At 38.5% G+C, this 16,124-nt stretch overlaps 1 protein-coding gene across 2 annotated transcripts in view; it reads left to right on the top strand.

Moving 5' to 3' along the window:
• The window catches only part of CNOT6 (CCR4-NOT transcription complex subunit 6), a 100,521-nt gene extending 85,891 nt beyond the window's left edge, over positions 1-14,630 (top strand). For both annotated transcript variants that reach the window (XM_037817644.1, XM_037817645.1), the window contains 8 exons: positions 1,073-1,177; positions 1,259-1,327; positions 2,321-2,478; positions 3,266-3,420; positions 4,064-4,218; positions 5,059-5,289; positions 6,972-7,174; positions 10,515-14,630. In XM_037817644.1, coding sequence (XP_037673572.1) covers positions 1,073-1,177; positions 1,259-1,327; positions 2,321-2,478; positions 3,266-3,420; positions 4,064-4,218; positions 5,059-5,289; positions 6,972-7,174; positions 10,515-10,727 — 1,289 coding nt within the window. In that variant the 3' untranslated portion in view covers positions 10,728-14,630. The remainder of the gene's footprint in view (positions 1-1,072; positions 1,178-1,258; positions 1,328-2,320; positions 2,479-3,265; positions 3,421-4,063; positions 4,219-5,058; positions 5,290-6,971; positions 7,175-10,514) is intronic.
• The last annotated feature ends 1,494 nt before the right edge of the window (positions 14,631-16,124 follow it).

Genomic DNA, 16,124 nt, shown 5'->3' with positions numbered 1-16,124 from the left:
AGAGGTCTTAAAGGTCGACTAATTTAGTTCCTCTTCCTATCCCTGTGATCCAGCTTCCTAGGAGAGGGCTCTGTTATCTCGTACGACAGAGCATTTCGTTTTCAATAGTGGTAGTGCTTACCAGCCTCTTCCATTTGGAGCAGGCCCTTAGATTCTGTCCCTTCATCCTCAGTCCCCGTTTGGGTCTTTAGTTTTTCACTGGAGAGTAGGGAGAAGGAAAAAAACACTTTTTTTCCCCTGGACTGTGATCATTTTTATATTCCATATCCTTTCATTTTTCCTCATTTGGTATGATAAATCTCTTTCACCATAGAGCTGCCTTCGTCAATCTGTAGAATCCATGTAATCATCTTAAGTGGGCTTGTGACATCCAGAACAAGATGCACACTTCCATGGATGGGAACTTTGCTGTTCTGGACACCACCCTGTTATTCCTCATATATACTTAAATCCTTTTGAGACTTCCATAGATACATGTGAATTGTTGAATTTGCAGATAGCTTAAGACCGTAGGATTTTTCCTGCCCTTAGCTCTTAAGCTAAGTCTTTTCTTGTTACTTTGTTTGGTAGTGTTTTTTAAATCTAAGTGCAAAACTACACTTGTCACGGGATGTTTTCTTACTGGCTTTGTGGCATTTTTGAATTCTGATTGCCAGGTTCATTATGCTGGCTGTCATCTTTTCCTTCTCTGATCCCTCTCTCTGCTTCTCCCCCCAAATCCAGTTTTACTTGCTTTTGATCACCAGTTGGACCATCTGTTATTGAAAGTGTTCATGCAGCAGGGCCCAGTGCAGACACTCTAGAGAGCTTCTGGGTCAGCAGCAGCTTACTAGTAATTGTTCTTTGGACACTACTGGGCAAGCTATGACTCGCTTTTATTCTTTATATCAGTAACTGGAAAAATCATATTTTCCAAAAATTTGTTTGGTTCTAGCAACCATATGCCTTGTAGTAGCTGACCTGATGATTTTGATGTTTTTTGTTGTTGTTTTGGGTTTTTCTTGTTGTTTTGGTGTAGAATTATTTAGTACTTGCCTGGCTGTCATTTTACCTGTTTTAAAAATGTTTCCAGGAAATCCACTTACCCAGGATATCTTGACCCTCTATCTGGAACCAGATGGAACAAGAAGGCTACTGAACTATTTGCTTGATAATTTGGCAGGTACTGCAAAACGAAGTAAGTGGTCATTTGTTTGAACTCTTTTATCAGGAAGACATACCAGAATATTGTTTAATTTTGTGTTTTCCATTCAACTAGTTTCAACAGAACAGCCACCTCCAAGATCTTGGATTATGTTACAAGAACCAGACAGAACAAGGCCAACTGGTTGGTCGCCTCATTTTTTTACTCTTATTTTTAGTTTTTCTTTGTAAATATAATGTATTGTATAAAGATTTAATTCTCGCTCTTCTGACCTCTTTGTATTGAATGCTCTAGAAAGTCTGTTACAATGCAGTGCTTCTCAACTAGGGATGATTTTGTCCGCCAGGGGCCATTTGACAATGTCTGGAGATACGTTGGGTTGTCACAGCTAGTGGGGGTGGTTGCCACTGGCATCTCGTGGGTAGAAGCCCGGGAGGCTGCCAGACGTCCTGCAGGACACGAGACAGCCCCCACCACGAAGAATTACCCCACCCAAAACGCCAGTAGGACCAATGTTGAGAAACTCCCCTATTAAGTATTAATCAAATTCACTTATAATAAATATACCAAAATCTTTCTATATGGAAGTTTCCAAACCCTAGCATGAATTCCTCATGTCCCAGATGTAGTTGACACCACGAAATTGTAAGGCAGCCAAAACCATCAATTGAGAGAGAAATTGAACTAGTGACCTCTAATCTTCTCTTAACTTTTAATTGTGCAGAAGTAGTTTGGGAGCTTCCATGGTGTGTGTAACAGGACTTGGTCCATGGTACTTTGCATGAGTTAGCAGTGGTTGTTTTGTAGATGAAACCTGGCTATGCCTAGTAAGGAATGTACTTGTCGAGTTTCATATTCTGCTTAACAGTTGATGGGGTGGTGTAGTGGTGGAACGAGGAATGAGGAGGCTGAAGGTCTCAAAATCTTAGTCTTTTAGCTTCCGGATCTTCTGTACTTACCTCCTTAGCAGGTAACATATGATAATTTGTTCACGTATTTGTCCTTCCATTGTTACCTGATTTTATTTCTATAACCCATGTGACGTATAGTAGCTTATCAATGACTATGTATTGAATGACTTAAGTGAAATTTAGTATTTAAATGAAAAACTGCTGAAATTAATTATGTTTTTGTTTCTGCCATGTGTGTGAATAAGTAAAGTTATCTTTCCTACAGCCTTATTTTCTGTCATGTGCTATAATGTTCTTTGTGATAAATATGCGACCCGGCAGTTATACGGCTACTGTCCATCATGGGCACTAAATTGGGACTACAGGAAAAAGGCCATTATTCAAGAAATCTTGAGCTGCAATGCTGATATCATAAGTCTTCAGGTAAGTCATACAGAAGACTTTTTGTTTCAATTGCACAAATTCCCCCAGCATTGGGAAAGCAAGGAACAAACTTGGAATATGTTATGCTGACACATTTGAAGTCCCACCATTATCAGTTCTTCAGCTGGTGGCCTGCTCTGTTCCTAGTGCTCTGGAGAGCACCTGCCTGCTGTGCCGTGCTGTGTGGTGCCGCACTCAGCACATGGATTACGCCGGGGGGGAAGCATTTGCCCGACAGCTAAATATTCACCTTTTCTACTCCAATGTCCTGCACACTATTTTGAATTGGATAGCAATTATGGCATTGCCAGGGTATAATTTTGCTTTACCACCAGTGTTACTAGAGTAATTAGGGCATGGTGGAAAGAGCATTTGAACCTGGTGCTCAGTGATGTTGGGTTCTCAGTTCACCTCATACTAACCTTTGTGACTCTGGGCAAGTCACTTTTCTCCCCACGGGTCTAAAATTATGATCTGTGAAGTTCCCTCCGCCTCAGAAGATTTTTGTTCCCCATCAATTCTAAAATAAAAGGAAAATGGATGTTATATATCTTTCCATTCCTTTACTCCTCAACAACAAAGAATTGACCTTGGCAGATGATCCCTGTAAAATGACAAGTAGGTGTTCCAGCTGGTTTAGAAAAATTACATTGAAAAGATGTTACATTTTTAATTCTGTAGCTCTGTCCTTTGATATTATTTTGAGCTCTCAAACTGTATACACAAAGTTAATATATAGGACTCCTTTTTGTCTCATGAAATAAGTCTGCTGTTTATAATTTTTCAGGAGGTTGAAACGGAACAGTATTACAGTTTTTTTCTGGTAGAACTGAAAGACCGTGGTTATAATGGATTCTTTAGCCCTAAGTCTAGAGCTAGGACGATGTCAGAACAAGAACGAAAGCATGTTGACGGCTGTGCAATATTCTTCAAGACAGAAAAGTAAGTCATTTTATTTTTGCAAAAGAAAATGTTCTCGGTATTTGTAGTGTTGGGACCAACAGTGTGGCGATTAGTTGGCAAATAAGAGAACGAGGCACCATGTTATTTTATTCAAGAAAACAGCACTGTTTTGGGTTTTGATTTTTTTGTGTGTGAGGGCGGGTGTTGTTTTTTTTGTTTTGGGTTTTTTTTTTAATTGTCAGAAATTGTCTTGTTTTGGAGACATGTTTAAAAGTACTGTTGTTTCTTCAGGTGTTTAGGGTTTCACTCCAATTGTTAATTGAAACACCATGTAGTTAACATTCCCTCTAGGATGCTGGAGGGATTCTTAAATGGATACTTGGGAAAAGAATTGCTCAAAAATTACAAGATGGAGTATTTCAACCTGAAACCTAAACAGAAGATGATTACTTTATCTTAGGTTGTAAAGGTACCTCAAGATATTATTTGTAGCAGTGACAGGCTGAGAGCAACCTTAAGTGGAGATGGGCAGCTAGGTGTTAAGTGTGGAGGATTTTCCATAATGTGGTTTAAGTGCCACCATATCTGTTATGGAAGTTTGGGGAAACTACATTTCCCACTAAGCTAATATCTTGGTATTCCCAATTCTATGTTTGTGTGTGTGTTTTTGTTTTCGTTTTAGATTTACTTTGGTTCAGAAACACACTGTTGAGTTTAACCAGCTAGCAATGGCAAATTCAGAAGGGTCTGAAGCTATGCTGAACAGAGTCATGACAAAAGATAACATCGGAGTTGCAGTACTGCTAGAACTTCGAAAGGAATTGGTTGAAATGTCATGTGAGTGACCCTTTCACTTCTTGTGAAATTGACCTCCCAAATTTAAATGTTCTTTCTTGACATCTTTGAAAAGAATAAAACAGAAAATACATTATGTATTAATGATCTTGTGTAACACCTGAAGAAACTCAGTTGGAATTTAAATATTTTCTAAAATATCATACTCTTTTTTTCTCTACCACAAAGCTTAAGATGAAAAGGCATAAAGCCAAAAAACATTTCAAAAGAAATGTTGAAGTAAATATGAGTTAAAATAACATTTCGGAGATAAGAACTAACTCCGTATACTTCCATAATTTCATGACAGAATATTCTGTTAAGCCAACTTTTCTTCCTAACGTACTTAGAGTTATTTTAAAGGTCTTGAGTTTTGGATAAATGGACCACTTATTTCAAATTAAAAGTATATCAGTGTTGAGTATGCTGAGAACCTAAACTTTTGTTGTTTGAAGAACAGTTGGAAGTGGGGGTATTTAATCTGAAAGGATAGAGAGGAGGAGAGAGAGAACTTAATGACTGTCTTAAATATATCTAAGAAAGAAGATGTCCATATCTTTTTGTGAGACTTAGTTTAGGACATCTGAACTCAGCCTAAAAGTTTCAAGAAGAAAGAACTGTGTAAAAATCACAGCTGCCCCACGTAGAACGGGCAGTGAGCGTGCCGGGCTGGGAACACTCACTTACAGGTGGCGCTATCTTGTTCTCAGGTTTGTGGGAGGGTGGATTTTTTAGGTATTTTTCTATTCTAAGACAGATCACTTGCTTTCTGATACTCAAGAATATATGGGCTGATGGGTGGGCTTTTGTGTGTTTGTTTGTTTTCTTTTTATCTAATTATAGCTGGAAAGCCACATCTTGGAACAGAAAAACAACTTATTCTCGTGGCAAATGCTCACATGCACTGGGACCCTGAATACTCGGATGTGAAGCTGGTGCAGACTATGATGTTCCTGTCCGAAGTGAAGAACATTATTGACAAAGCCTCCTGGAGCCTCAGATCCAGTGTAGTGGGGGAGCTGGGAACTATCCCACTTGTGTTATGTGCAGATCTTAATTCTTTGCCAGACTCTGGTGAGAAGAGGATGTGTTTTGTGTAGAATACTCTTGCAACTTAACATCTTTTTGTGATGTATTGTATATCTGATAATTTCAAATGTAGTCAAATGAAAATTCAGTTTGTAGTGGCAGCCACAAATGAAGTCTTAATTTGTGTGTGTGTGTGTGTGTGTGTGTGTGTGTGTGTGTGTGTGTGTGTGTGTGGTAGGGAGACTATTTTGAAAATGGAACAGTATTAAGAAAACCTAATGTGGAGGATGGACATTAATCATGTTTGGCAAACATGCAGACAATAACTTAAAACAGCTTATCAAAGAACGTAGAACTGTATTTTATTATCCCCGAGTCATGTAATCCAGTCTCTGGAAAAATTTATTAGGACAGCTCCCTTTGGGATTCCAGCATGTGGTAATATAATCACATTGTAAATTTGACCGTACATTATGGGATTTCAAATTTCATTTCTTTTGTTTGGCTTGATGAGAAAAATTTACCCCAGGTGGAAATTTGAGGACCCTTTGTTGACACAGATCAGGCAAGTGATTTTAACAACACCAAAAAAAAGGAAAGAAAAGAATAAGGATCTGGATTTTATCACCGAATAGAAGACTATAGAGGGTCTGATTTTTGAGTGCTTTTCCACCATCCTTAGTTCACGGTCATTCATTAATGAGCTTGTCATTCATACAGTCACTTAACCATAGCCCTTGTAATATCAAGCCCAAGATTTTTTCCTTTTTATATTTCAACTCCTCATCCATACTCGCTCATACACACAAGTGTGCTTCTCCTTCGACCTGTGCGTGTGCACGTGTACCTGTCTGCCAGGCACACTTTGGATTGGGTTCATTAAGTACCGCCTCATTGCCATCTCACTAGATGAGAGACACCAAGAAGGTAGAAACTATTCAAGGAAAATAAAGGTATCTGAGATCCCATAATTCTTTTGTCCGTCTCATAAAGCTGTCTGGGGATCACTGCTCTGGGGCTGTGGAAGGTTATTCTATGGCCACATCTCTCCGAAGTACCTGAGGGGCAAGGAGAGACTCTATTGTCAAATACTCCCTGTGTTAAGACACATTTCTGTGTTCAAAATCTACTCTTTTAAACAGCAAACACATGGGAAGATGTTCAACCTTGCTAACTAATTCAGTGAAAATTAAAATGTGTTTGTAGTGCCCATCGTGTGTTTTACGAAATTTGAAAAATAATGCCCTGGGATGGTAAAGTTGCTCTGTAACTAACTGGTAGTATTCTCTTCCACAGTTGGTGAATTATAAAACAGTACATTCAGTACTAATCTTGGGATTTTTAATTCTTTTTGAAAATTTGAAGCAACTTGAATTTTTAAAAGTAAGAGAACTAGTTTAGCAAATGTCATATACCAGCCGAGATGCATTGTGTAACTTTAAAAAATGATAATTTCAAAGTCCCGTATGAACATATGTGATACAGTATTAAATGAAAAAACAACATAGTATAAGGTGTTCAGTACACTATTATTTAAACTATGTAAAAATGGATTTGGACAAGTGCTGGCAAATATAAAATACAAAGTGCAACATTTTAGAAAGTGGGGGAGGGTGTATGTGTGGTTTAAAACTGTTTACTATTACGTGATCTTTTTTAATCACATTTTGTACCCTATACTAATTCAGACTTTGACAGTCATAAAACTACAATGATCTTCATTATAGGTGTTGTAGAATATTTGAGCACTGGTGGAGTAGAAACAAATCATAAAGACTTTAAGGAACTGAGATACAATGAAAGTCTCACAAACTTCAGCTGTAATGGGAAAAATGGAACAACCAACGGAAGGATCACTCATGGTTTCAAGTTAAAGAGTGCCTATGAGAATGGCCTGATGCCTTACACAAATTATACATTTGACTTTAAGGTGAGTGTTGAGATTTATATGCTTTTAAAACCTCCATTTTACTAGAGAGTCTTGTACCTTCACTTAAATATGTCTTTAAAATGTTGATAGATATATTCAGACTGGAATAAGCAAGCTTGAATTAGTTGGCAGCAATATTCTTTTAATCATCCTTTTGTAGGATTCCACGTAATTAAGGTCTTATCCTTACTCTATTAGAATACCAGGAGGCAGACTCAGATCAAACAACAGTATAAAGCTAATTCATCTTTTTTTTAAGCAACTATGTTTCTTATGTGTTCACTACTGAATATGCAGAGTATGCAGAACCGTCACAGCTAATTTGGTGTCATTTGGGGTGAGGTATTCTAGTTCATATTTTAACTTAACGGAAACCGTATATTCCTTTGAGTGCCGAATGTATTTTATATTACCCATTTTTTTTAATGTTTCTAAAATATATTTTATGCTCACATGCCTTTTTGCACAGTTAACTGTTCACAGTATGGAGCCTTTTGTCTGTAACTCATCATATTTTATATTAGTGACTAATTTAGACTGTCACTTTCCTTGCATTTAGCTGTCCTTTTGGTCACTTTTTGGATGTCTGTTCTCTTAAATTGCCAGTTTTTTTTTTATTCTAGGCTGCTGGTAAAATAATCATTTGGGTTAGATTGTATAGTAGAGTGTAAGTAGGAGCTTAGGTAGAGTCTCAGGACAGCATGGTGGTGACCACTGTTTGTCCTTCAAGTGCCCCTTTCTCCCGTCATGCTTAGAGACTTGGGTCAGGGCTTCTCTGAGAGTCATCTCCGGGGAGTAAGGCAGTGCCACACCGACAGTAAGTTGGCAGCAGCCTTGCCAATGAAGCTTAAAATGAAGATCCCACTTGAAAATTGTACATTATAGGAGAAAAGGCCACCAAAAGTTTTACTGGCATGTGTATAAGATGTGAACCTCCTGATACTCACCTTGGGTCATTGGAAAGTATAATCCAGTGGCATAGATTGCTTAATTCTCTTCACTAGTATAATTTTTCTCTGAAATTGGTTTATCAGTTACTGTTAAAGCTGTATTGGGTGATAAATGAAAAATTAGGTGTCAAAAGTTTTAGATTAATTTGGGCTTACCTTTCTATATATCTCTTCATGCAGTACCAAAGCTGAAGTCCTTTGGGCTTTTTTTCATTCCATTAACACTGAAAGTCCTCTTCTGTGCCCATCACTGTTAGGGTTTGAGTCTGTAGTGATGGGCGTAGCATGGCTTCCTTACAGGGACCTTACAGTCCAGCCTGAAAACGGGCCAGTAAACAGGCGATTGATTACAGCCTAATGTGGCAGAGGGCATCACAGGAAGATGTAAAACACACACACACACACACACACACACACACAGCCATGGCGAGGTCATGGAGTGCTTATAAGAAGGGATGCCTAAGCTGAATCTTAAAGAAATTAGTCAGATGAAGAGTTGGTGAGAAAAAATGCTTCTAGAAGAAAGTACAAGCACTTCATGAAAAGATCATGAGGAATTACGAGAGGTATAGCATGTGGAGTCTCACCTGGGTGAGTTGTGTGGAGGTTTGACTGGGGCCCAAAGGAGGAACCTCTGTGGAGTTGAGCAGTTAGGACTCTATCCTGAGGCACTGGGGAGACACTGAAGAACTCTAAGCAAGAGTTTGTCTTGAAGCCTCTGGTGGACTGATTGGAGGGGCAAACAGAAGCAGACAGACCACGTGGGAGGCTGAGTTGGCCAGACAGTAAGTGATGATAGTTTGAACTAAGATAGTGTCGGTAGACTTGTAGAAAAGTGAACCAACTCAAAAGACATTTAGGAAGTCAGTAATTGACAGAATACTGTGATTGATTTGATGTTCGAATGTTGAGAAAGAGGGAGGAAAGAATCATAGATGCCTCCCAGTTTTCTGTTTTGGACAAATTTTGTTCTCCAAGATAAGAATTATTGGAGAAAGCACCAGTTTGAACTGGGACAATGATCCGTGTTTAGACAAACTGAGTTTAGAAGTCCCTGTGAAGCCACTAGGTGGGGGGCGGGGTATTCTAAAGCAGAGAAACAGATTTGAACTGCAGAGACAGGGAGGGATTGAAGATAGAGATTTGGAAGTTGATAGTGTTAACTGGTTCTTAATTTTGGAGGGGAAGGTGGTTTAGCAACCCCTTGGAGAAAGCAGTGAAACCCGTGCAGTTTTTTTTCATTTGTCTTTGTGGAATTCGCAGGACCACAGCTAGCACTTTAGCCTGGGAACAGATGAAGGGGCAGAGTTGAGGGGGGCTGGAGTAGACCCTGGAGAATGCTGACATTTACGAGATAGAGGATAGCCAGAGAAGGGGAGGAAAGCCAGGAGTGTAGAAGTTAAATGCCAAGGAAAGAACACCTGTCAAGGGGAAGAGGCGCCGGCGCCAAGCTTCAGGAAGATGCTGAGAGATATTCCACTGGCAGGTGAGGCAGAGATGAGAATGTGGAGGGCGGGGAGTGATAATTGGGAAGAGAGGCTAGTAAAGACAACTTTGGACTCCTCTTCCAAGCAGATGGATTGAAGAGGAGGAAAGAGTGGGGGAGATTGAGAGACGTTTTTCTCTTGTTTCTGGTATAGAAGTAGGAAGAAGGCACTTGCATGTGCCTAAGTGCTTTTGGCCAAGTGCAAGGTGAGGCGAGGCTGCAGTTACGGGACAAGGTGAGCCTGCGCTCCTCTGCCGTGTGCCAGGAGTTGTGCTTGGTGCCAGGGCACACATGGTAGATGGAGGAGTAGCCCTACTCTGCAAGAGCCTGCGGGTGGCAGGCTGGGGACGGGCCTCTAGTTAGTAAGGGAAGAGGGTCGGTGAGGGAGGGAGGAAGCACGAGGGTGCAAGGCACTGGGGATTCAGGAAGGTGATGGAAGCTGAGACTTGGAAGGTGGATTTGTGGTTCACCAGGTCACAGGTAGAGGACGAGTTCCAGGCCAGCGGAGAGCATACATGGAAGCCCTGAGGCCAGAGACAGCGTGACACGTTCAGGGGGTTCACCCACACCCACAGAAAGGGGTGTGTGGCAGTGAGTCAGAGCAAGGGAGAGTGGCACAGGTTAAGTTAGGAAAGAGAAGCCGAGGCCATGTCATGAAGGGGCTTTTAGGTCTCATTAAAGATCTTGAAAAGTTCCAGGCAGAAGATAGGTAAGTGGTTATCATCCCTTAAACTTCTTTCATTCTTACTGGATTCGACCTTTGGGGGGATCATTTGATTTTCAAGCTAATAAATTTTCTTTTTGTTTTGTTTCCTACACATGACAATAAGGGTATACCTTGAAAGCTTTCAGGATTTCAGTGATACCTTATGTGGATGCCTTGTCTCTTTTTTCTGTTTTTCAGGGTATAATTGATTACATTTTCTACTCGAAACCTCAGCTGAACACTTTAGGCATCCTGGGGCCTCTGGACCACCACTGGCTCGTGGAGAACAACATCAGCGGCTGCCCACACCCACTCATCCCCTCTGACCACTTCTCCCTTTTTGCACAACTGGAGCTCCTGCTGCCCTTGCTGCCCCCGGTGAACGGCGTCCACCTTCCTGGCAGGAGGTAGTCAAGCACCTTCAGGGGACAGCCTCGGTGTCGTGTGTAAACTCGAAAAAATCCGAGTACAGGGGAGTGAGGTACGGCCACTAGGGTTTTTTTTTCCTGATGATGATTTGAATTTTCAGCCCAACGATTTGATAAGGATATAGATGAAAGCCAGGTGCTAGCAACAGACAAATTCTGAGCCCAATATGCTTTACAAACTGTTAGACAGGGATTGGTGTGTTTGCACCTATCTATAATTTGTTACAAGTAATTTTCCTGTTTCTTCTCTCCAATATAATATTTTCATGCCTTGAAATAGGAAAATGTTTGAACAGCATATTCTCTTTGCACAGAAATCTGTAGCACTACTTTTCTGAGGCCAGTAGTAACATCCAGAGACCATTCTTCCATACTTGACTCCCTCCTTTTTCAGACTCATTTGTAAAATAGAGAATTTGAATTTAGCCTTTATGATTGTATATGATCCACGGAAGACCTGATTTATGAAATTTTGTACTAAAAAAATCAGATTTGGAAATGATTGTATTGTAAACTAAGGCTAAATTTTTTTACCTGTTTCATGTGTTATAATAAAGGCCAGCTTGTAAAAGAAGTTGCAACAGACTTTCTCTAATGATTTGCACTGTTAGGGTTTTTGTTAGCCCTTTTGTACTACTTTATTTTTAAATTGAGAACATTGCTTTTTAAATCTAAATCTGTTTAAACCTTAGGACATTTTCTCTGACCAGAGGTAACTACGTATGCATGAATTCCTGAATTTTTATGAAAACTATCTACCAGGACAGATAAGCTGAGCAGTGAATGATCTGTAGGCATTTATTGACTGAATGTAATGGTTGATACATGTACATTCTGATATTTTTAAATCTTTGACTTTTTTAAGTTCAAAAATTACAGCTGCTTAGGTACAGCTTCTTAACTTCTCTTTGAGATACTTCCTGTCCTATCTCCACTGTGCCTGCCTAAATTTGTTCTCACCAAGCACTGCCTGTGCATACAGAGAAAATCTGTGCATCCTCTTTTATATTTTTAAATGCTGTTTAACATTTGTGAGAATTTTATGAAACTGCTTTTGTATGAGCTGTGGCTTTCTTTCCATTGTGTGAAGCCTTGACTATCACATTTGGGGATGTGTTCAGAGGGTGGGTCCCTGGGGCTTTGCTTCTTGGTGTCACTGCACAGTGCTGTTCGCCACCCAGATTACTACTATCATGCGAATCCTTTTTGTTTCCCATGTATTCCTTAGTCTTCATGTGTTGTTGTCTTAAGCATTCCTTTTTTTAAGAAAAAAAAAAAGAAGTAACTTTCTGTGTATGCAGCAGTATAAATTAGATGCAGCAGGTCCCCCAGACAATTCTTCAGATCATTTTTAAGGTGACTGAGTCATTTTAATATGTCATCCAAGATGAAAGTTATTTGTGCCCTGTATTCTTCCGATAGTGCCATTCGTCGACTTAGAGAGGTAAAGCCAGCTTTAACTTTCCAGGGTTAACTTGTGTGCACACTCTGTTCTCTTTCATTCATTCTTCTCTCAGAAAATCAAATTATTTCTAAGAAAGCTTGATCTAACTGCTTTTGTTTCAACTGCAGGCAGGAGAGCAAAAGGACACCATGTGAGCATTAAGAAAAAAATTGTTAAATGTTATTAACAATTTTTATACAGAGAAGGTCATGTTGGATGACTTAAAATTTTATGAAAAATGTTGAGCACTTAAAATGTGCTTACTATTCTGTTTTTAAGAGAAAATAAAATTACAGTTACATCCTGTTTAAACTCAAAGATTTTCCTTTTTTTTAAAATACTCCAGAAAGGTTTCGATTTTAGACTGTTTGTCTGGGACCTGGGGACCTGGTTTTTCCTTTGAGTGTTTTCTTGTTTTTAAAGGTTTTGTTGTGATGTTTTGTGTGTGTATGTGTGTTTTGTTTCTTTAATTTTTTTTTTTTTTTTTTTTAATTTTAAGTTGCACTGACACCAAACATGTCCAGTTTATAATCAGTACATTGGAAAGCTGGTATTAATTGATGTAGAACCAGTGCATAGCTTTTTATGAGATTTTTGTTTTTAATTTTTTGTAAAGTGTGAATAAAAGGTATGTTTACTCATTTTTCCTAAACACTGTGTTGGTAATATGCATCATGACAATTCCCAGTGAGGGTGAGCTGGAGGCGGTGGACTGATCAGACGAAGGAAACTGCCTCCCCTGTGATCTGCATTATGTAGCCGCGGGTCCAGAAAGCTTTAGGGAAGGGGGTGGGAGAAGCACTTCCTCGTTCTGTAATTGTTACTGGAAGGTGATACTCTTTCCATAGATGCTGGAACTGGAGTGCACTTGTTAGATGCTAAAGGTTTGAGCTTTACACAAATGTTTTCATGTCTTTGTTATTGTCTACAATGTATTTGAATTCTGGGGCAGCATAGTAAGATATAATGGCCTGTTGTGTCTTGAAAATATTTGTTCTTGTCTCTTAGAGGCACACCGCATTTTCTGGGTCGGTTTGAACGGCTTCTCCACCTTATTTAGATAGTGATAAATCAAACCAAGGGTGTAGATTTACAGCTGTAACCTTCAAGAGGGAAAGAAGTATTTTGGGCTTATGCGGAATAAATGGTCGCACCAAAATAAACTGCAGTACTTTTGTTAAGCAAGGTTTGTGTTTTAAATGTTTTCTATCCTGAATAATTTCCAATAGTTCATACTCCCTAAAATGCAATAAAAACTGTATGTTTTCATAGTGCAGGTTTTGTCCCAAAAGTTCTGTAACAAGTATATTTAATGTGGTATTGTTATAATGTAAGTTCAGTGCTCTTGCCGATAAACCCATTTTATGAATGTTTTATAGAAAATTTGGGGTATATCTTCTGTTTTAAAGATCAGAAATTTGGAGCATTCAGTTCCTTGTAAATCTTTTGAAGTGCATACAGTCTACAGTGTTAGTGGTAATTATTTATTCTTTGAGAATTTAAATAATGTTCATCAAAATTAATTTATGACACAATTTAACTAAAGTTGCAGAAGTAAATTGTTGAATACCTTAATAGTCCCAGAAGATAGGTGGAGAAATCTCCAGGAGAAGTGTTTTTGTTTTTTATTTGATTTGATTTGGTAACAACCAGGAAAACTTATGCTTGGTTAGCACTTTGAAACTTAAGGATATTTATTAAATTGGGTGGAATGCACTTCTGAATGTTGAAATTAAAATTCAAAGCTCTTCTAAGATCCAGGTTTTCAGTAAGAAATTCAAGTGTTAGTATTCCCCTCTTTACTATTTAAACCCATGGAGCCAGTGTCCATGGTCCCTTTTAAGGTTTTGGGGTCATGTCATGTAAGGACAGAAGCCAACCCAGGCAAAACCATTAGAGCAGTTTGTTCTTTTAATGAAACAATCAGAATATCCAGTACAAATGCTGCAGGTAATTGAAACAACAACTTTAGCGAGTGTTTCTCCCCACCCCCACCCCCCACATAAACAGTATTTTAACAGTATTTTAAAGATTTCGCTTTGCTCTTCTTTTAGGTTATGTACATTTTAATAACTCAAATGTCTTGGTTTTTTGGAGTAGTGTCTAAAATAGAGTATCTAGTCTTTATTCACAGTACATTATATTGTGTAATGCACTGAACTGACTCTTGTTTACCATTCATGTAACAAAACCCAAGGTGTTGTCTGCACGAAGCTTGTGGAGTGTTGCATCTGCCAAGGCGCCTCTTGGAAAGGGGTGATGGGGAGCTGACTGTGTACAAGATGGACTGGCGGTAACAAGGGCTCTTACTGTTCTCTTCAGTGGATCTTCCTGGTCCGACTGTAACTAGCTAGTATTATATTTATATACAGGGTCTCTTTTCCTTACCAATGTATTTTCCTACTCATAGCCAACCAATAAATTCAATATCTGTTTCAAATACTTTTAAAGTGTAATTTCTATAGCCATAGTACTGAGGTTTGAGAAAAATAAATTAATTAGCAGACCACGTATTTGAAACTCCAAGACATCTGGGACAGGGTTTTAACTCCTTTCTGTGGGGACAGGGTTGTGATATGGAGAAATGGCGTGAACTTACATATTTCCTCATTGTCTGTGTTGTTGTCTATGATGCTCATAACTTTGCCAAAGTTAGATTTGATATTCAGACAGCTGATAGTCTTTTTGCATTCAGGACTTTTGTTGGTGTTGTCAACATATACCTCGTAATATGAGAAATGGACTGGTGTCCTCCCATCTTTTGGAAGGAGATTGACTTATTTTAAATAAAAGCTATTAATACAGTAGCAAGCACTGTGTTGGTGAGGTCATACTAATTCATTAAATGTTTTCCTTGTTAATGTATATTTTTGTTGTACATATAAACTTAAAGTGTGTGACTTCCCAACTGTTAAGATATTGAGAGTTGGCTCACAGTTGAGGAAAGAGCATTATTTGTTTGCTTTTTTTAAGAAAACAAATAATAAACAAATAAATGAAAGTTATGTAGAAGCTGGAAAAAATGATTTGCAATTAGAATCAGAAGATAATTTAAATAAAATGGACATTAAAGTAGACATTTTCTACTTAATCCTTAATATGTAATTTTATCTCTACCCATACATAGCGGGAGTTTGGGTCCTTATAATTGCCACACACAAAAAAATATATGTAAAAATTAATGAAGTATGTCCATGTTACTTTATAAATTCCAGTTAACGTTCTTTCAAGGAACAAATACCTAAAGAAACATAACTGCAGTATGTTTAGAATAAAGATTCTAGGTAACAATGTTTAATATATTGAGAATTCTCTTTTGGCGGTATTGTTTAGTTTTAAGATTTACATTTATATTAAAATATGCCTTCATAAATACTTTAAAGACAATTTTAATATATGAGTTATATATGAGAGTATTATTAAAATAGCTTTTATGATAATTTTAAGAGTTTTGAGAACTATTTCTCTAAGTAAGTTTCCCCCAAATAATAAAATACAAAATGTTTTAAGTAATTGTTCCCCAAATGACACTAACCAAATAGGCTGTAGTCAGAATCGGGAAAAACTACTGGATTACAAGGTGGCTGGAAAGCCTATTTCTGCAGCTTTTGTTTTTAAAGCAACATTTAATATCGTTAATCAAATGAATAAGATGTCAGTTTTCTCATTTTCTTTGAACTGCAAACTTCAGATCACTCGCATTTACCCAGGAGCTCTTAAATTGCTTTGGTCTTTTGCAGCAGGCTTTGCTTAGAATAGCAAGCCCTGAGGAGGGCTTCAGAGAGCTGACAGAGCCGGACAGCTCAATGCCTCCTGCCTGATCCCACAGATTCCCCGTCTTCCCTCATGGCAGTCCCACTAGTAATACTTCAGTTCCTGCCTTTGTTTAATTTTTGAAAACCTGGTGCATGAAGGCTGTTGGAATGGAATGATGAT

The sequence above is a fragment of the Choloepus didactylus genome, chromosome 24 (assembly GCF_015220235.1).
Source record: "Choloepus didactylus isolate mChoDid1 chromosome 24, mChoDid1.pri, whole genome shotgun sequence".
Taxonomy (NCBI): domain Eukaryota; kingdom Metazoa; phylum Chordata; class Mammalia; order Pilosa; family Megalonychidae; genus Choloepus; species Choloepus didactylus.
The sequence above is the reverse complement of the archived record's forward strand: the minus strand, read 5'-3'. Positions and strand labels throughout refer to the sequence as shown.